Raw genomic sequence first — 20984 nt, forward strand, 5'->3', positions numbered from 1 at the left:
TGCTTAGGGGCACCTCGGCAGGGACTCGGACCGGCGACCCTCCGGTTCCCAAGCAGAAGCTCTACCCACTGAGCTACTGCCTCCCTCCCTCCCATTGTATGGTTGAGCTCTCAAGCAGTGTGTCTCATGTTTCTCATATTCTATATTGAAAAATTTAAGAAGCAATTAATGTGGTCCAGCTTTGTCATGAAAAGGACATTTGAATTTTGAAGTTTGGCACTTCATACTCAAATGACAAATGTTGTACCTGAAGTGCCTTTACTTTGAAATTTCAAACAGAGATTAGAAAATTAGACAGGTTAGAATGTATTGTATCACCGGGATTGTAGTGGATTACCTTCAAAATATAAGCACAACATTTGTAAAATAAAAAATGTGGATATCTAGATGCTGCTGTAATTGTAATTGAAAAAGTCAAAAGAAATATACTTATTTTTGCATGTAATTTATGACACGTGCGACTTTTTACTCCAGAGGAAATTGTGCCCCATTGTGCAAAACATGGTTATTATTCTGAAAGGTCAATGCGGAAAATGTGTTCTTTTGTGTACTGAACTTGACAGTGGCTGTGATGTTAGCCTGTTTTTTTGGACACTCCTAACGTTTATCCCCACTGTCCTGGTCACTGCCTCAATCCCACTCAGGAAACCATGGCCGAGCAGGCCTCGGGATCTCCTCTGTCGGCACAACATGACGGTAAATGTATTGTGTTTGTGTAGTACTGTTACGGGAGTGTGTACGGGCTGGCAGTGCCGAAGCCAGCGGCCTCTGCATCCTTCAGAGCACTAGCTAGTAGCATCATCAGGGCGACGTGTCACTGACTGTCACTGGCTCATATTCTGCTTTTACCTCGACCTACTCGGATAATAAAATGTACTAATTCTCTGCAGCTTAATGTTGCCTGGTAAGAACTATGACTTACTAGTTGCAAATAATTTCAGAGAGCTAATTTAACATTCCTAGCCTGTAGGCTAGCTGTTTAGCTTTAAGCTCATACTCATTTAATCGTTTACGGTGGAGACTGGACACGGTTTGTCTGGCTCAGGCTTGTCAATCTCTAACAAAGATCATATGGCTATTATCAAACCACGTGACGGCACACTGTGTCCAAACAGCCACATTACTGTGTTGTGTGTGTGTGTGTGTGTGTGTGTGTGGCCTGCAAACTTTGGGGTTGGACCATAACACGAGATTGACAGAGGGGAGGGGAGAGGTTTGACACAAACACAAGGATGAGCAGATATTGACATTTTGGTGGCGAATGATGTTACAACTGTGATGCTGGATGCAAGGCAGTGTGCTTTCGAGTTCTAATGTATCATGTGTGTCATTGATTACTCTGTTCATGGGTTCCTTTGAGCACATGAACAGTTGACACACAGTTCTCAGACATAAGCAGTCTTTCCACATGCCTCCCTGGATCTGCGAGCAAAGCCGTGTTTCCATCCTGTAATGGCTCCTAAGAACCACATAATACTTGGATTTACTATCGGCTTGTTTTGATTGCAGCAGAGAGCATTGCCCACTTCAGACTTATGATAGGGTTTCCTTTGAATAAATTCCTTACTCAGTAGACATTCTTATCTATAAGGCCTCAGTGTTTTATTGGAAAGGTCCATTTTAGTGTTTTTATTGCAAATTATAAGTCCTGTTTAGGCGCAATTAAAGTAGTTGCTCCATATTAAGTGTACATAACGTGTTAACTCTTAATATCAATACATTCATTTGACTACTTTTTATTTTTACAACAGTTTGGTGCTCCCACATGTGATACTGTGCTTCATTCATTTTTGCAGCCTGCTGAATTAGCATTGAAACACTATTTGTTTACATAGTGAATCAGTTCTCTGTGGGTTTCCCCACAATGATTTGGGTTTGATTTGAGTTTTTTTTACTCAGATTGACACTGTGATATATAACCATTTTATATTGCACATAGTGTACAATTAAATAACTGAAATTATACTGTACACCTTTTGAGATGGTGTATGTTGTCAAATTAACCCTTTTGTATATGTAGTAATGAAAATGCTGAGATCATGTAGTTGTTAAAGCTGTTTGGGTTTTTGATGGTGTTTCCCAAATTCATCTGCCTCTTTTGGTCTGTTACACTCAAATAGGTAACAGCAGCATCAGATGTAGGAAAACTACACAGACTGTGGCAAAGGTAGAAATGATGTCCACCATGTGGAATGAAGATGTAGGGAAACACCATCTGCAGGTGCACAATTCCCCCACCTGGACCCGGTTTCTGATTTTTTGAGATTGTCGCAATTTGAACTCAGGTGCAGAGGTGGGAATATGAAGTGAAAACAATTTGTTGAGCAAGCACATGTCTCCACATGTTCAAACCCATGCAAACCTGGTCTCTCACAAGGGAACATGTTACTAAACTTTACTGTATATACTAAAATTGGAACACAAGGGAAAGTGGACTTGACTTGACTGATTATCACAACAAAAATTGGCTCCACAGACCAACCACATCCTGAATCTCTGAAACAGGCGTGTCTAAGGCAATATTGTGTTGTGCAATTTTGATCTCATTTGTCTCATTTGATTGATTGATGACATGACAGGCGTTGCTCATCTCAGATAACGTCGAATACCTAATCTGACCATCTGTGCACTTGATTTGATGATCTTTCTCTTAGAGCAGGCATATTTCAGCGAACTAACTCGATGTAACTCCAAAAACCAAAAATACGGAAGTCAACAAATTTATGCAGAAGGCGAACATCAGTTTGTTTGGAAAAAAGTGTAACCTTTACACTGATACTGAGAAATAAAGTATCCCAACATTTTGGGATAATGGATGTAAACAGATGTATATGTAAACATCAGAAAACATTATTAACTTAGTTGTTCTCTTATGTCAGTCTGTGCATTAAAAGACTTGTCAGTCAACTTGAAAGTGAAGGCAGGTTCCAATCCTGTGTATTGAAGTTTGACCCTCTGGCTACATTTGGTTTACTTAGGTTTATTTATTTTAACAACAACAACAACAACAACAACAACAACAACAGTTTAAATGACAGACATTTTTTCCCCTCATCACCCAGAGGTGCTCCAGCAGAGAGTGGCAGCTCTGGAGCAGGAGAGGGCCGAGTTCATTAAACTCAAACAGCAGCTGGAGGCCGAGTTCAACCAGAAACGAGCCAAGTTCAAAGAGCTCTACATGACCAAGGAAGGTGAGTGGGAATCCCTGCACGCAAACCTGCTCAGAGATTCAGAGCCTGTATTCATCATCTGTAACTGAGCTGTTTTAGGAGCTACATATACATAAACAATGAAGAAATTTGTCTTACAATACATGCATTTACATTTCATGCGCTTATTTTGCATACATGCTACACACACATACATACCTACATGCTCCACATACTGTACATGTTTCGCACACAATGCAAGTTACACAATGGAGCAGCCAGTGGAGCAAGTTGGGGTTCGGTGCCTTGCTCAAGGGCACCTCGGCAGTGGCCTGGAAGCAAACTGGCAACTCTTTGGCTGCCAGTTGCCATTCCACAGTTTTTGGTCCACATGGGACTCGAACTGGCCATCCTGCAGTCCCAAGCCAAGTCCCCTATGGACTGCCGCCCCATATAATATATAATTATATTAATATTAAGGGATTGTGCTATTTGAGTTGATACATAAAATTCTGGTGCCCAGTTTATTGTTAGTGTTTTCGTATATGTATATACTCTGAATGTTTCCATCTCCGTGCTATTCTTCTTTCTTACTGAAATAGGGACATGACGGAGAAATTGAAATTGGCAAATTTCCAATCCCCAGTTTCCAGCTGTATTTTCCCCATTTGTGTCCCCCTCTGTCATTCACTGTCACCTTTCATCTGTCTTTTCCTTCTCCAGTGGAGCTGAAGAGGCAGGCAGAAATGTTGGAGGGGACCCAGGCTGAGCTGAGCTCTGTCCAGACCCAGCTGGACCAAGCTCAATCTGATATGGAGACCATCAAAGCAGTGGCCACAGTGTCTGAGAACACCAAGCAGGAAGCCATCGACCAGGTCCGTAGCCAGTGGCAGGAAGAGGTGGCCTCGCTGCAGGCCATCATGAAAGGTAAAGACCATCTTTATTCTTAGCCAAATTGTTAGAGACATGAAATCTACCTCATGGGACAAGAAACTTTCGACCCAGAATTAATGAATGATTTCATTGGCTCTGATTCTTAGGTAAGTGGTTGGAGTTGTCAGACAGACGACAGACTAATTTGCTAAGCTAGCTAAACACACACACACACACACACACACACACACACACACACACACACACACACACACACACACACACACACACACACACACACACACACACACACACACACACACACACACACTCCAGCTCTAGCACTGTGTTGCAATAGTGTGAAAAGACAAAGGAACAACTGAATGTTTTCATTTACAGCAGTGTTTGTGTTGATGTGAAAAGTGATGCAGAGCATGCAAACATTACCAAACTGAAAGTGGAGTTCCAGGCTGTGGTTTGTGAAGGCACAGAAGGAGAGTAAGAAAGAGATTTTGAGTTTCTGGACTGGTAAGCAGGCGATGTTTTTTTTCTCTGCCTCCTCTCTCCTGTCCCACAGATACCGTGTGCGAGTATGAGGTCCAGTTCCACCAGCGACTGGAGCAGGAACGAGCACAGTGGAACCAATACCGCGAGGCAGTGGAGAGAGAACTGGGCCAACTGAGACACCGCCTCACTGACGGCCAAGAGGAGGAGAACCTGGAGGAAGAAATGAAGAAAGTGTGTTTCTTTTTTTATTTTTATTTCTATTTCAACCCTATTGTGCAATTTCCTTGAAGTCTTTGTGTGTGTGTGTGTGTTGGGGGGGGGGTCGTTTTGTCTATAAAGCTGTGGTTACTGACAGAGCATTAGAGAAGAGCGACAGAGCCACAATTTGTATGATTCTTATTACAACCCAGAAATTAAATATTAAGCAACTTTATTATTAAAGCAGCTCAGCCTACCAAAGTTAAAGTGATTGATGTGAGCAGAGCAAAGTCATTTAAACACAGTATCCAATCTTACTGATGTTGATTGCTGATTCATAAAGCCCACTGCTTGGTTTTAATCAATAATTCAATCTCCATTGTAATGAAAGAAAATGCTTTAGTGTCCGTCTCCCTTTTCATCACGAAATCAATCATTTCTTTGCCATTGAGAGTCTGAAAAATGAGCATGTGCACCTTTTTTAGAAACAGCTTTATAAAATGACCAAAGAAATTAATAGAAAGGGGATGTAGCCCATGTAGATAAAACACAATCGTTTAACTTTTCTATCTGTAGGCCCAGGAAGGTGCGGAGAAGCTGCGGTCAGTGGTGATGCCCATGGAGAAAGAGATCGCTACCCTGAAAGCCAAACTCACCACAGCCGAGGACAGAGTGAAGGAACTAGAAGCCTCCAAGGTTAGTCACCTTTAAATCAATGATTCAGTTGGTAGATGAATAGTTCAGTGTTGTGCACTGTGCATGATATTGACTCGTCATGGAGGCCTTTCTTTCTGGACATCTTCATGAAGGAAAGTCAATTTGATTCTGCAAAAATCCAGATAATTGTCATGATCTTTCCCCTGTGGCATTGCCATTGCATCACAGACCATTATATTGATATGTAATGGGGATTTTGGTGGCTCTTGTTTTCACAAATGACTGAATCTTACTCAAACCACAATGGAAAATGGTGCATTTTTTTGTTGCTTTATTTAATCTGAATCTGATTCGTGCATTTATAGAAGGTTAATATGCGTCCCGCTTTCTCCTCCAGGTCAAGGAACTCAATCACGTTCTGGAAGCTGAGAAGTCATGTCGTACGGATCTGGAGATGTATGTAGCCGTGTTGAACACTCAGAAGTCGGTCCTGCAGGAAGATGCAGAGAAACTACGGAAAGAGCTTCACGAAGGTAGATCATCCCACTTTTTGTGAAGGCTTCCGTTAAATATAAGGAGTGACAGGTAAGATCTGGGTAGAGACATAATTGAAAAGGGTCTTTGGTAGGGTTTCGGTTAGCCAATTCTTTTTCAACCATTGCTGCTTCACCAACTCAGCATTCACCTGTCTCCATGGTGTCCTGTACCATTTGGTATTACATACTGAATGGTATTTTTCATAGTATATTTTGTCTCAGCCTTTGTTTTTCTTTAACACTTTTCTGTTCATGGTGGTTGGTTGATCAGTGTGCCACAAGCTGGAGCTGGAGCGGCAGCAGCACAACCAACTGAAACACACATGGCAGCGAGCTAATGACCAGTTCCTGGAGTCTCAGCGCCTCCTCATGAGGGACATGCAGAGGATAGAGAATGTGCTGTCATCTGAGCAGCTACGCCAGGTGGAGGAGATGAAAAAGAAAGACCAGGTGCTGTACACACATATAATCACACACGTGATCTTTGGAAAAATGTTTAAAAGCTATTCTGCATTAAGTTTCTGTTTCGTTAGATGTGTTAACCGTTGACCCAGAAAGTGTTGTCCCATGACAATTACCCTGAAATGATTGTACTTTTATGACTCACAATTCTATTGCAAACGTCCAGGTGTGAAAATGTTGCAGAGATATGTGTGCGGAAAATATGACCCAAAGAAAATGTATTTTACAAGTTGTTACTGCTACTGTAGTTTAACACAGCTCTATTTGGGAATCCATAAGATACGTTTAGCTTTTATTGTGCTGTACATAACTTGTGTTTTAGTGTTGTTGACGAAATGGCACAGGGCCTTTCAAATGTTTCTTTCTATGGACCTTGTCGGTCACCAAAGATGCTCTAACTTATAAAGAAACAGAAAATCATAGTTTATTGGTGGCGTGTGGTACGTGTGTTTGCATGATGAATGTTTTTTGCTTTAATGCAGGAGGAGGATGAAAAAGAGCGGTTCAGCCAAGTGAAGGAGATGCAGGAGGAGGATGGGGGAGACAACACTGAACCTTTGGAGGATTTATTCCTTGGCCTGAGTGTTGAGGAGGTAAAAGAGTCTTGTAATCTGATACGTCCCTCAGAGCGAATGCCACATTCACTTATTGTCTCACGTCACACAGTATTCCCTTTGAGCAATATGAGCTTTAAAATGGCAACAGGATACCTTTAGATTTTAGCCATTGTGTTTTTCGTTTTCCATTCCATTCCATTTCCATACGATATCGTTTCCTAAAGGTTAGAAGCTTTCCGGTCCTTCAGACTTCTCAGAAATGCTGTACACATTTTTGTTCCCATATTATATATGATATAGCTGTTTGCATCAGAAATGTCTGAGGTATTTACCATAAAATAAATGAAATGAACGATGGATATGGTACATTACAGTGTCCTTTTACATCCAAACAATTCTAGAATCCCTAAAATACACAAACAAACAAACAAACTAAAACATTGTCAACCAAGAATTGGGAGCGTGACCATAGAGTGTGTGGAAGTAAAGTACTTATGGTTGTGCAGCATATGTGTCTTTTGAAATTAATTTTTACATGGCTGGAAGTTCATTGAAATATTTATTCCATGGGCTTTTCCTTCTTTTCTACTCCAAGGATCAAATATGACCGACACTAGCTAATATCAAACACCATTAAGTTATTTATTGTGGAGGTTTCCAGCTGACAATTTCCATTAGATTTTTTTAAGACACCATTAAAGGATTGTTTGAAATGTACTTCAGTTAGATGAATACACTGCTTAAGATCTCTCCCTCTCTCCCCCTCTCATTTATAGCCCCATGCCAACTACAGCGGCCACGGATCTCTGCACTCTTTAGACGCTGATGTGGCAGGGGGGCTCATGGACCCCTACAAAGATAACCTGCGCCGAGTCCAGTCAACAGACAGCCTCGGCTCATCATTGTCTGCACAACAGGGTCTCGGTGGCCACAACCACAAGGCTAAGTCAGCAAGCCACTTAGACGAGTCGGAATTTGGGCCCTTGGTGGGGGCCGACTGCGGGGCGACAGACATTAGTTTTGGTGACACATCATCAGTCAGCTCCATCAAGCTGACCGCAAGCCACTTCCTGTTGACTAAAGACCAGGAGAAAGCCATCAAGGCCATGACGCCTGAGCAGGAAGAGACGGCGTCACTGCTGTCCAGCATCTCTCATGCCCCTGATACGGCCTACTTACCACCGTCAGGCTACCGACTCGTCAGTGACAGCGAATGGAACCTTCTGCAGCAAGAGGTGGAGCAAAGAGGCTTTGTGGTCCAAACTATTCAGTATTTGAGTTTGGACATTCTGTTTGCACCGTAACTGTTGTTTTCTAAAGAATAGTGAATCTAGGCTGATGCGGATAACCCATCCCATCGCGGTTGGCTTCTGGCCAAGAATTGTTTCCATGACATCTAAGAAACACAATGTTTTAGTTTGTTTTTTTATGTTAATTATTTCACCATCAGCCCCACTATGTGACAAGAGTGTCTTTTCTGCCATGAAAAGCTACTTTTGTATTGATTTATTAAGATAGTCCACGTTTGTTGTACGCTTTGCCCTAGCTCCCTGGTCTATGTTTGCATTCTGCGGTTTTTTCCAATGATATTTACTGCTACAGAGACGTTTGGATTTCATCCTCAGTTCACTGATACCTGGAAACAATGCAGATGTTGCATGACATAACTCTAATCACATCACCTTTTACATTCTATTTGACAAATACATTTCCATTATTAGCTTGCAAACATTTTTTAACAATTTTGTAACATGATATTTGCGCTTTCTATCCACTTTCCCACTTTATGTTCAGTATGTGGATAATTAATGAGAATACTTGGATGGAAACAAAACTAATTAGTGTGGTAGCCTGGTAATTAAACTTTTAAAAGGTTGTTTTAATTATTTTGTCACTAGGTGAAAAACGCTGGCAGGAAGCTTGGCAGACGCTGTGACATGTGTTCCAACTATGAGAAGCAGCTGCAAGCCATCCAAGGACAGGAGGCTGAGACACGAGATCAGGTCTGTGCTTCATGTAATGTCCGTTTTTCTTAATTAACATTAACCCACAGGTGCTTTGGTGTATTTTAATGATTAGATCATTGATAAAAGAATATTAACTATTAAGCTTTTCCAATTGCACCCTCCCAGGTGAAGAAACTTCAGGTGATGCTGCGTCAGGCCAATGATCAGCTGGAGAGGACCATGTCGGAGAAACAGGAGTTGGAAGATTCCATCAAACTAGGAAATGAGGAAACCACTGCTAAGGTCTGGACACATAAAGCGGACGTGTGGACAAACCCCACCTGTACAAGCACATATTGATATCGCCCTATTACAGCCAAAAGAGCTTGGACAGTGGAAACAGGCTTTCTGTCTGTGTCTGTTCTCCATGTTCTATTCCCAGTGATCTGTCTAGTATTGACTAGGAACACAAAGATTTTATATACAGTATGTATATCACTCTTGTTGCTCGAGTCTAGTGGGACTTTAGATTATTGTAACAGTGACTGACTAGGAACTGTAAAAGGGAGAGAGCGACCAGTGAATTCTTGTTCATGTTCTGTACAGAAATTAACCTCCAGTCACATAATGACTGCCCATGAAGGTGTTGTCTTTTTCTAAAACATTCTCAACCTGGCTGCCGATTAATAAGATGATGGTCTTATCTTATGGCAATCATCAGAGTGAGTGGTTGTGCACAACGATTTGGTGTCAGTATTGCTGTCAGCAGAAAACAATTGTTTCAACATTTCTTCAGAGTTACACTGTCACTACATATTTTGTACATTACTAATGGATAGGTAAAATATAGTGGTTCCTGCACTGCTAAGCATGGTTATTTAAGATCTATTGTAATAATAACTGCTGTTGGAGTAGTAAAGTAGTATTGACTCCAACCTTGATCAGATTTAGACTAGATACTCGCAAAAGAGGTGCTCACCATTTATTATTTTTTAATACATTTAAGTAATTTCTTTGCACATTCACAATGATGAAGGTGTGCAGTAAACACGAGTTCTATATTTTATTGCACTTTTGCCTTTCTATCTTCGGTCTGAAAGTGTGTTTTTTTTGTCATGTAGCTATCGGCCCTCATGCACAGAGTCCAGGAGTCAGAAACGCTTCTCACCACTCTACAACAGGCCCTCAGTGACGCTAAGAGGAGCACACAGGAACAGATGGTGAGTGCCGTGTTACTCCTGTGTTGATTTTTTTCTTGCTGACTATTTAGATCTCTTGTTCCCTCTAATGTTACAATCACCGCGTCATATACTACCTCTACTTCTGTTATCAGCTGGGCATCACCATATGTATTGTATATGTGCTTTCTCTAGAAGTTCATTGTTTAAATTTTGAAGATGGATTATGATAGATAGGAATACCATTAGCAAGTGTCTGCCAGAGAAAGGCAACATCCTGCAACTGCATGTGGCTTTGATCTTAACATGTATTATACTGTAAATGAGACTATATACTGTGTTGTATTTTACAAAGTTCAGAGGTTGATTGATTGAATGATTTAATTTTTTCAGTATAGCATATTACAGCATTTAATGCAAAAGAATCCAAAGACCTATTTCCAACCTTGAAAAATAATGGAACTGCATTGTGAGTTAGATGGCGTTGGCTCTAAAAGCAGATGTTGGCCAGTGAGTCACCCTTCATCATGTGCTGATATCATGTTCCATCTGACAGGGCCTTAAACGGACACTCTCTTTTTTCCTTTCTTTTTTAACTCAGGCGGTGCTGGTACAGTCGAGGGAGCAGGTGGCAGACGAACTAAGCCGACTCCAGAGAGACAACGAGAGCCTGCAGGGGAAACACAGGCTACACACAGAACTGCAACAACAAGAGGACTTCAAGATGCCCACCACTGTTCTAGTATGTGACGCCTTGATTGTATCTTTCAGACACAACATAGTAGATCACAAGTTAAGGAATTTTATATAAATAATAAGTTTTTGAAATGTTTTTGGATCGGTGCCTGGAAGCATACTACATTATTTCAGCAATAACAATAGTCTGCAGAAAATAACAAAGCACTTATGATATGTAATAATTAACATCTGGGACGATTTATGCATGGCTCATATGCCAGTTAACATCGTTAGCTATTCAACCACGTGTAGAATTATACCTCTTATTAAACGTGTTACAGAGCAGATCTGTGTATTCAGGTTTCAAAATGTGCCATAAAGTATCACTTTCGTAAATCGATGTCCACATTATCCTAGTTGTGACATTTGGTTAAATTCCTTGCATTCACATCTGGTATTCATGCGTTTCATTGTCTAGATTTTGTCCACATTTATATTGGATTTAACTTTTCCCCATCTTTTGGTCCAATGAGATAAGTAGAGTCTAGACTTAGACAAACATGGTTGCCTGAAGGGTCAGACACATGGATGTGTAATACGGGTTCACATAAGGTGATGCTTCACCCTGCATGCACTTGTACATACAGTATTTTCTACATACATAGTAAAAAATCAGTAGTCATCTTTAAAGACAAGGGAGAAATGAAGTAAGAGAAATGAGAAATAATCCCTGCATCCTAAATGGTATCACCTGTGTGGTACAATGGAGCTCCTACAGCTTTTAAGCATCCCAATGAAGCTGTCTTAACGACTGCATGCACACCTGTTAAGGAGATTTACCCTGAATTCAGAATACGGCTTCTTAATGAATAATGTGCTGGGAGTCTATCAAAGAGTGAGCCAATTCTAGAGTGGAAGTGGAGTAGTAGTGATTACCTGGGTAATCTGACAGTAATATGTCCTCTATGGATTTTCACCCGTTATTAACATTCATCATTCAGTCATCATCATTTATTTTCTTTTTTCTTCTTTATTACACCAAAGCGAATTCAAAGTGCAAACCTACTTGGCAAAACAATTCTGATTCTGAGACGAGGGCCGTAAGGGCACCTCTGCTGTCCTCTCCACCTCTTTACTCTCTCTGTGTGTAACATGAAAATAAAGAATCGAAAAGGAACCAAAACCATAATATCTGGTATTTTCCACACCTTTGCCTTCAGCTACTTTGAAATGAAGTGAAATTACACTGAACAACATCACGATTTCTTCACTCCTGTTTTACATTGCAATCAACTTTTGATACACATCGCCACTTCCACATTACTTAGATTTTAGTGTTTAATTTGATTAATTGATAGAACAGTTTGTGTAAGTGCCCTTTGGCCTTATTGAGTTGAATGGACTGTAGGAACGCACGCAAACACGGCAGTTTGCTCCATGACGAATGAGTTGCTCTGCTTCCTCAGTCATGACTTTGATGATCTGCATTTTTTTGTTAAATTTGTTCATTAAAATGGAAACTTATGCAGCATTGTGGAAAAATGCTGTGTTTTGTTGACTTTGCATTGAATTCTGCAATCACAGAAAATCTCGCAAAATGCTTGAGAGACTGTGGCAGTTGGCAGATTTTGAACATACAGAGTTATAGACTAATGTCAGCATACAGTGTTACATTTCCATGGGCTACATTTTTCAGCAGACTTTTTAAATAGAGAAAGAGGTTGCCCTATTCAGATAATTGCCTAATGTAGCTTGAATCTTTCACAGGAATTTCAAAGGCTGGTGTTGCAGTTGCGGGAAGACTTGGTGGCGTTGCGGACGTCTGCTGATCACCTGGAAGAAAAGCTGAAGGCTGAAATCCTGTTTCTGAAAGAGCAGATTCAGGCCGAGCAGTGTCTGAAGGAGAACCTAGAGGACACACTCCAGGCGGAGATTGAAGGCTGCAAGGAGGAGATAGGTGAGGTTGAGCTGGCAAACTAAACCCCGCACCCAGACTCATTATCATAGGCAGTGATAATAATAGGAATACCGACAGCAAAGAAAACCTCAAAACCTCCTTTCTTTCTGCTTTTGTTTCTCCTCTATTGGTTACAGACATCTTGGAAGGTATGATGAATGCTTTGAACTGTGTGTGTGTATATGTGTGTTTGTAGCTGTCAGACTAATATCTGTAACAGAAACAGCATATAGTAGTGATTTACGTCTCACGGCTTCAACTTGGAACATTCCTGGCATTACTAGATAATTCCCCATATGCTTTCCTACCCCTCTCATCGGTGAGATCTCACAAAAAATGATATGATTTTAAGTAAGTTTTGTATGTCGCCTTGGTAGTTAACATAAATGGATTGTTTTCATACTGCTGACTTATAATAAGTCTTCAGCAGTGGTGCAAATTGTGTTTAACACGTTTTTAAATTCATGCCTAAGATTGAAAATAGAACGCATTCACATCTTTGGATTTCTAAAAGGTTTACAATAATTCTTGATCTGCTAGACACGTAGAAAGTTTCCTCCTTAGCTACTTGGTTGCTAAAGTGACAAGGGATCCAAACTCCCAGTCTTTTAATGTAAGCGTTTTGTATGTTTTTCTTTTCGTCAAGCACTGCCTTTAAATGTGTCCAGTGGCATTCAGGGTTTGTGATGTATATAGAGGTTATACTCAGTTCAACACAAGCCAAACGCACACGCATGTTTGAGCAAAGCAGCATTGCCTCACACTGAAGGCATGGCTTTGTTGCATTAGTAATGGAAGTTTGATGGAGTGGGGCCAGATAACAGTGCCAGAAAGTACAGTATATCTGGCCTTTGATGTTCAGCACCATAATGATCCTTTAATGTTGTGCCCTTCCCACAGCATCTTTTTCCAGTTTGAAGACCGAGTTGGAACGTGTGAAAACTGAGAAGGAGCAGGTATTTACTTTGTAATATCATGTAGTCAAGTTTTGATATGGATTCTATTATAGTCTTTTATCAGGCCCTCTCGTACTTGCCACTCATTATCTCCTGGAATGATTTTAGAAAGACGTCATATGGCCACTAAGCTTGATCCCCTTGTGCATAACGGGATCAAGGGGTCACCATCAAGCCCCCTGGTTTGTAATTAAACATTGATCCAACATGTTTGCATTCCTACATAATAATGCTTTTACAGTCCACTTTTGTAAGGACCGTCCCTGGCCCAGTGACGAAAACCAGTGTCACATCGAGGGGCGGGCGGATCCCACTCAAGCTTCCAGGAGAAATAGTTATTACAGTTCAACACCCTTGTTTATCTGACTCCATACAAAACCACAAACAGATTCCAAACATACCATAAATATGTGACATACCTGAAAAGAAACACGCAGCAAAGTGCCGTTCACACAAACTGTAGCGCTGGAGTTCTGGTTACAGAATGCTCCTTCAGAGTAGAACACCAATGTGTAGGTTCTACAAAGTATAATGTGGGAGTTCTGGCTACATAAGTCTCCTTAAAGTTATCACGCTAGGATGGGCATAGTGCACAAAATATAGTGTGGGAGTTATGGTTGCAGAATGCTCCTCGAACTATTTCCTCCTCCGTAAGTATCCAAACCAGATAAAGGATGGTAAACTACTGAGCGTCTGTGAAGTGACTGATTACCTGCTCTGATCCTGAGCAACTGCTAATTTGTCCTTGTTTCTGCTGAGTTAGCACATCACTGGATGGGTCACTCACAGAGAGCGGTGATAATTCTCCTGTATTTGAGATCATTTACCAGTCGCTCTGAAATCACACATGTATCGCATAGAAACAATACAATTTGCACTCGTATGTCAGAAGATATGGGAAAGGATTTAAGATCCTACAAGAATAGATTAAATCTTGAGAACCAGATAATGTTCCCCCCACGTTTGGTCAAAAGTTTATAGATTAACAGACCTCCAAAGGGTTAAGAGTGTTATCTGACCCCCTGGTCCTTGGAGGATGTTGAATACAAACAGAATTAACAAACAGCAGGAGCCATAACCATGGTTGTAAATGCAAACCTAAAGTTGACCCCACAATCTTCATTACATTCCACACTGGCCTCTTCATTCACTTCTTACAGTTTGTAGCCTTCTGCCTGAATCATTCTCAATAAGATGCTACATATAATCCGTACTTTCTGCCTTTATATGTAACCTGTAAAATTTTTTGCTGTACCTTTTGTGTATTTGTTCATACAGCTGTTACAAATGTTGTCTTTCCTTAGTTGCAGAACAGTCTGACAGAAAAGAGTGCGACACTGGCAGGGATCCAGAATCTAAAAAGCAGCATGGAGCAGCAACTTAGAGAGCTCACCACTGCTAAGGTCAGAGTTCAGCACATTCTGAGGATGCATTCACCTGGATGGACATGTCCCACCAAACTGCTAAAGATGCTAGTACAGTGTGGTCATTTATAACTGTCCCTTTATCACTTTCACCTATATATTCTAAATTAATATTATATATTTAGGAAAATCATAACAAAGACCTTTTCGGATTCCTGACTATTTACCCGGACATAAAGCATTGACAGACATGGGTTCATATTTCAGCAAGATCTCAACTTCCCTTTAAGCTGATTGATTTGAACTTCTCATGTATCACATTCTGTTATAATCTATGCTGTCTTTACATTATTGAGAAAATGTGTAGAAATGCCATCTGTGACCCCCTGCTGTTCTTTGTCACAACTGTTTTATTTTACCTAGCCTTGATATCAGCAACAAGCCTTACTAGCATGCTAGATGATTCCATAACTCAACGTATGTTTTGGTCCCAACATTCAAAGACTGTAGGACCAGGAAGTGAAATGAGCTAGCGTGTCGGATGATTTTGTCGAGATGGTCTTTCCATGCAAGAGAGAGCTTGTATACATGTATATTTTTCACAGCATCTAGAACACCCACAACCGCGTTTGGTCTGCAGTGTAATGATACATTTAGTCAATAATGCAAAGCCTACATCATCATTTATTAATCACATGTGTATCCATTGAAGCTCGTTGCTGATGTTTATGAAATGATATTGCAATATACTGGCTTTAATCAGTGTGTGTGTGTGTGTGTGTGTGTGTGTGTGTGTGTGTGTGTGTGTGTGTGTGTGTGTGTGTGTGTGTGTGTGTGTGTGTGTGTGTGTGTGTGTGTGTGTGTGTGTGTGTGTGTGTGTGTGTGTGTGTGTGTGTGTGTGTGTGTGTGTGTGTGTGTGTGTGTGTGTGTGTGTGTGTGTGTGTGTGTGTGTGTGTGTGTGTGTGTGTGTGTGTCTCTCTATAGAGTGCACTGGAGAGTCAGGTCCTGGATGACAAAGATAAAGCCCTGCGGCTGCAAACGGAGCTGGATGTCAGTGAGCAGGTGCAGAAAGACTTTGTCAAACTGTCTCAGACCCTTCAGGTAAGACTGCTGCAGTCAGTATGAAATACAAATGCAGAAAAAATCTAATACAATATGATTGTTTTATGTTAGTATTGTGCATGGCTGATTTCAAAATGTTTGGTTTGTGAATTTATTCGTCATAATAAGAAAATTAACTTTTTAAAACGTATGCTGATTAAAAGCTTATTGTGTCACGCATTAGGCTAATGATGCAAGGGAGGCGTGGCTTAATCTCCGTTCAGCTTTTGGTGAAATTATTATCATACATATTTCAATGTTCTCGTTTATCAGACTCCATAAGATAACACTAAATAATGTGACAATTTCAACTCCAATTGGTTGATTTTGATTTAAATAGATCGCTAGATAAGAAGTGTAAAGCCTTAAATACAAACAGGGCAGGACGTCATCAAATTACTATGCATCTTGTGAAGTTATTGTCCATCCTGTCCTGGCCCTGGTCTCCTGCTGGGTGTGACCAGACTCCTTTCTCTCCTGAGTGTATCAGAGATGCTTCGCCAAGCGCCCTGATATCACACGTCACACAACAACAGCAGCATACGATTTGCATCTCTATATCAAAAGGGATCTAGGACAGAATCAACAGACAACCTGGCACCCGGTAACACTCCCTCAAGTCTGGTCATATGTTTCCTCAGGCTCCCAAATGGTGGATTGTTAACAGTCCATTGATCCTTGGATTGAGAATCAGATAACCCCCCCCGACCCACTTCTGGTCATACACAGGTTTTGCTAGACCCTCAATGGTGACTATCACCCCCTGTTATCCATTGAAAAAAAACCACATACTGCCAGAGCCAAAACCTTAGTTGTGAATTAAAACCTTACATTGACCCTACAATCCTTACTGTATTTATTACTGGCAGATATATTTTCATAATTGTGATAGAGAAAAAACAACATTGAAGCTATAGGATATGAAATACTGGGATTTAAAAGCTACCACTATCTTCTGCCAGGATTGAAAAGCTCACACTGGTTCTACTACTACTGCTTCTAACTTTCATGACTGCTGCCAATGTATATTCTTGCATGTGCCAAAGTGCACAGATCTGCTTCACTCAACATAAAGCCTAAAAGTGTTGGCACCATTGAAATTATAACAAAAAAATCCACAGTTTTCATGTATTGTCCATTTAAAAAGGCTGAATGACTGATTATAAGATAGAAGACACCTGTGATAGCAATTAATGAAAATATTCCATTTCACTACGATCCTAATCCAATTATTTACAATGACTTCTTTGGGATATAAGTAATTTTCTCCAGGCCATTTTCATCAGTTGTATTATTTATATTAATTAATATTTGTATTATTAATATGTTGTCCCCAAATGATCGTAATGTAAATGTAATGTAATTTATCTTTCATGTCCTCAGGTACAGTTGGAGCGAATAAGACAGGCAGAGTCCTTGGATCGAATCAAGGTCATCCTCAATGACACCAACTTGAGTGACATCAGCCAGCTTCCAGAGACATGATACCATTTAATGAAAACTGTTCTCAGTTTCATTACCCCCGCCCCCTCTCTCTCTCTCTCTCCTCTCTCCTCTCTCTCTCTCTCTACCACTGGCCCAGTAACATGATCTGACCCTTCCAAGCCCCTCCTCTCCATAACCACCTTGTACGAGTTTGGAAGGACCAGAGCAGATGTGATGTGAGGAGATCATGGCCTTAAGACACTTGGAACGCACCATTGATAGAATAATGAAGAAGAACACTACTAAGAAGTTGTAAATAACTACAGTACATGTCTATGTACAGAGTAAGTGGAAGTCCACCTTCCTATGGGTCTGTCTATCTTTTATTTCTACTGTAGATATGACTGTCTGTATTAGCTCAACCAAAAAAAAGGTTTGTCTTCTTCTAAAGCACTTTCCCTCTGCAACTTCTCTTTCCAGGTAAATCGAATACTGTTTGGGTGCATACCTTTTCCCCTGTTTTGTTCCTTAAGCGGTTAATAATCGCTTCCCTCTTCCACTCATTTGTTCTCTCCATTTGTTTTTGGCCCTCTGGCTATTTTTCTGTGACATTTTCCAATTTATTCTGGTCGTTTCACCATGTGAAACCTGTGACAAAGACCCGGTGAAGGAAAATACTTGCACATAGCTTACTGACAAAAGAAAAGATCATAATGATGTGAGCAATACCCTCCATTTCTCAAACATCCTTTATGCGTCTTGTGTTGTCATCTGGAGCTCTGTTCAAAGTTGCATAAATATAAGGAAAAAAACTCATGTCATGTTAAAAGTTGTGGTTTATGTTTTTCAATTTCAGGAAAACAGGAATCCATCCAAACCAACTCTCAATCTAACCCAAGTTATATTATGACTTTACTACTTGCAAAGAAATGATGAGGTGAACAAAAGTGGGTGTCAGCATTTAAATCTAAGTGGAATACAGTGGATTTTTGTAATCCTAAAGTTTGCCCATTTTATGCTCTGTCCAAAAAAGATATTTTTGTAAATGTTACTTAACCATACTTGCATTTTAATAGTAGACAATTAACAGATAACGATAATGACCACACCATCAAAACACTGGCTGAAAGTGCTGAAGAATCGGCTCCAATAAAGCAAAATGAGGGTTCAATTTACAGATAATATAATGAAATGTCTCTTTTGTTTCGGAATATTTGAAGAAGTAATGAAATTTGTGAAGTTTGGTTTTCTCTCCCTGTCAAAAGGAGGTCAGATGTCAGGGTCAGATGGAGAGTAGCACTCAAGGGCTGGCAGGGTAATGTTTTGCTCAAAGACAATTCAGGATGGTGGCTAGTTTGAAACATGGTTAAACCAGTTGAAACAAGCCTCTGAGTCCAGTCCACCAAAGTGGGTAGTCCCGTCTCTGGGAAAGTACATTTTTCACAGCATTGGTGTATCTTTGGGTAAAAGAAATGTTAATTTATCCCGGCAAGAAACCAATATGCTGTATTTATATACTGTACATATGTATTACTTGTCATCTTCATTGACTTTACCTCATCGACTGTTTTGGCAGTTTCAGTATTTAGACCAGTAAAAGAGAACGAATTTGTGGCACCTTAAAGTGGTTAAAGCTGAATAGAACAATGAATCCCCAACAAATTACCAGCTGACAGTCTGACTGCTGCCCCGCTGAGCATTTATAGTGATACTGATGTACCCAGAACTCAGATGATTAACCTGCCACATGCAAACAGGAGAGTTAAGAGTTAGTCAAATCTAAATCTGATCATTGATAATTGTAAGGGTGTGGTGGCTTTTAATTATGCCCTCTGATTGTCACTTTTGATACTTTGTGTCAGGCTTGATTTTGACCAGTTCACACAGCTTGAAGTTGCTGCACACCCACTTTTGTAATCACCAGGCTTCTTTGCATCTCAGTCCATGAATATTTTGATGTGAGTAAAGAGACCTGCGATTTTTAATGATTATAGACTAAATCTAAAACTCTAAAAGCACTAATTAAAAAAAGAAAGAAAAGGAAAAAAGAATTTCCATCCAGTGTGCAGGCAGTGAAAGCAGATGATTGAGAACCCCATTTAATATTTTCTGTCATAGATGCTCAAGCTTTTGGAGGAGCATTTACTAATGAAAGCAAGTTCCCCGATACTGATAGTCAAGGCCTTTGAATGAAGATGCGTGAGCTTTTAGTGATCTGCACTCAGCAGTGGATATGATTGGTTACAGTAGGCTGCACATAGTTTCATGAATTGTTTGAGCATAGATAAGATTTATCTCCTATTGAAGAAAACGTATTCCATGGAGGGAATGGTTCTTTTGGCATTGTCCTGTCAACAGTACACAATATACAGTATAAACATGCATATACAGCGGCATGGTTGGTTTGCTTTGGGCCATATTGATGTCAATCACTGAGGGTTGTTTTGTTGTTGTTGTTTTGACTTATGTATTACCTTTCCTTATTTTGCAATGTCTATAATGTAGATGTCTTGAGTTGATATTTATGAGAGATTCATGCAGTGTATTATGAAATGGTGTGGATGGATTTGAAAGCCAGTCTGAGTTGCACTGACTGAAAACAGTATGTCTTTGGCTTGTATGATTGTGGGCTGATTGAATGTGTTGAGTCTTATACTGAGAACTGGTGTACTTACAGTAGAAAGTTAACATTGAGGGTCCGTTACTGTTTGATTCTGGACATTTCTTATTTTCTGTCGAGGCCTGACTACATTGGCTTGATGTGTTTTGACATTATTTGTGACATTTATCGCCCTTTAATTTAACGTCTGTTCACCTACAATAACATATCAAGTTACCTTTTACCTACAGCCTCATTCAGATGAGGGCTCTTCTCTCATCAGTCAATGTAGGCCTTCACTAATTCTTCGAAGTAATGGGAAAGAACATGATTTTCATTGAATTGTTTGTCAATTGTTGAATTACCTGCAAAATCTACATTTACCCCCTAGTGAAGTTAAAATTAGGTGCAAAGGTTCAATTTAAGAAGTGGAAGTGTGACGTGTTGCTTCAGTATCTCAAAGCTCACATTGTGCATCACATACTACTTAATTTGCCACACTAATGCATAATAAACATCTAAACAGTATGTGGTTGAAGAGCTTGACTTGAGGGAAACATGCAGTTTTAACATGGATTTCAGTTAAATTGTGTCACACTTAGATTATGAAATGTGAAAATGTCTTGTTCCAGTAAATTACAACATTAATCATGGTCGGCAACTATCAATTACAGCTTTTACTGTTTGCTATTTACTGGTAATGAACATTTGTTCCCTGTTTTGAATAGTATTTAAAAGTGCACAGTCTGAGCTTTCAGTTGATGAATCAAAATTGTTCTAATGATCAAAATGTTTAACATAGAATCTGTATTAGGGTTATATACCCACATTGCCGGGTGGT

General features: G+C 40.1%; 1 protein-coding gene across 1 annotated transcript; it reads left to right on the forward strand.

The window, feature by feature from the left end:
- Positions 1–556: 556 nt before the first annotated feature.
- Positions 557–20738, forward strand: rabep1 (rabaptin, RAB GTPase binding effector protein 1). The gene is made up of 18 exons (XM_076161254.1): positions 557–696; positions 3063–3191; positions 3873–4076; positions 4600–4760; positions 5304–5423; positions 5782–5917; positions 6192–6370; positions 6865–6975; positions 7716–8174; positions 8838–8942; positions 9072–9188; positions 10007–10105; positions 10665–10805; positions 12509–12698; positions 13599–13654; positions 14959–15057; positions 16003–16119; positions 17503–20738. Exons 1-18 carry the CDS (start codon positions 651–653, stop codon positions 17602–17604), a joined length of 2571 nt encoding a protein of 856 aa, XP_076017369.1. The 5' UTR covers positions 557–650; the 3' UTR covers positions 17605–20738.
- The last annotated feature ends 246 nt before the right edge of the window (positions 20739–20984 follow it).

The sequence above is a fragment of the Genypterus blacodes genome, unplaced genomic scaffold (genome assembly GCF_046128005.1).
Source record: "Genypterus blacodes isolate CSIRO-AG114 ecotype Tasmania unplaced genomic scaffold, CSIRO-AGI_Gbla_v1 ptg000111l_1, whole genome shotgun sequence".
NCBI classification, from domain to species: Eukaryota; Metazoa; Chordata; class Actinopteri; order Ophidiiformes; family Ophidiidae; genus Genypterus; species Genypterus blacodes.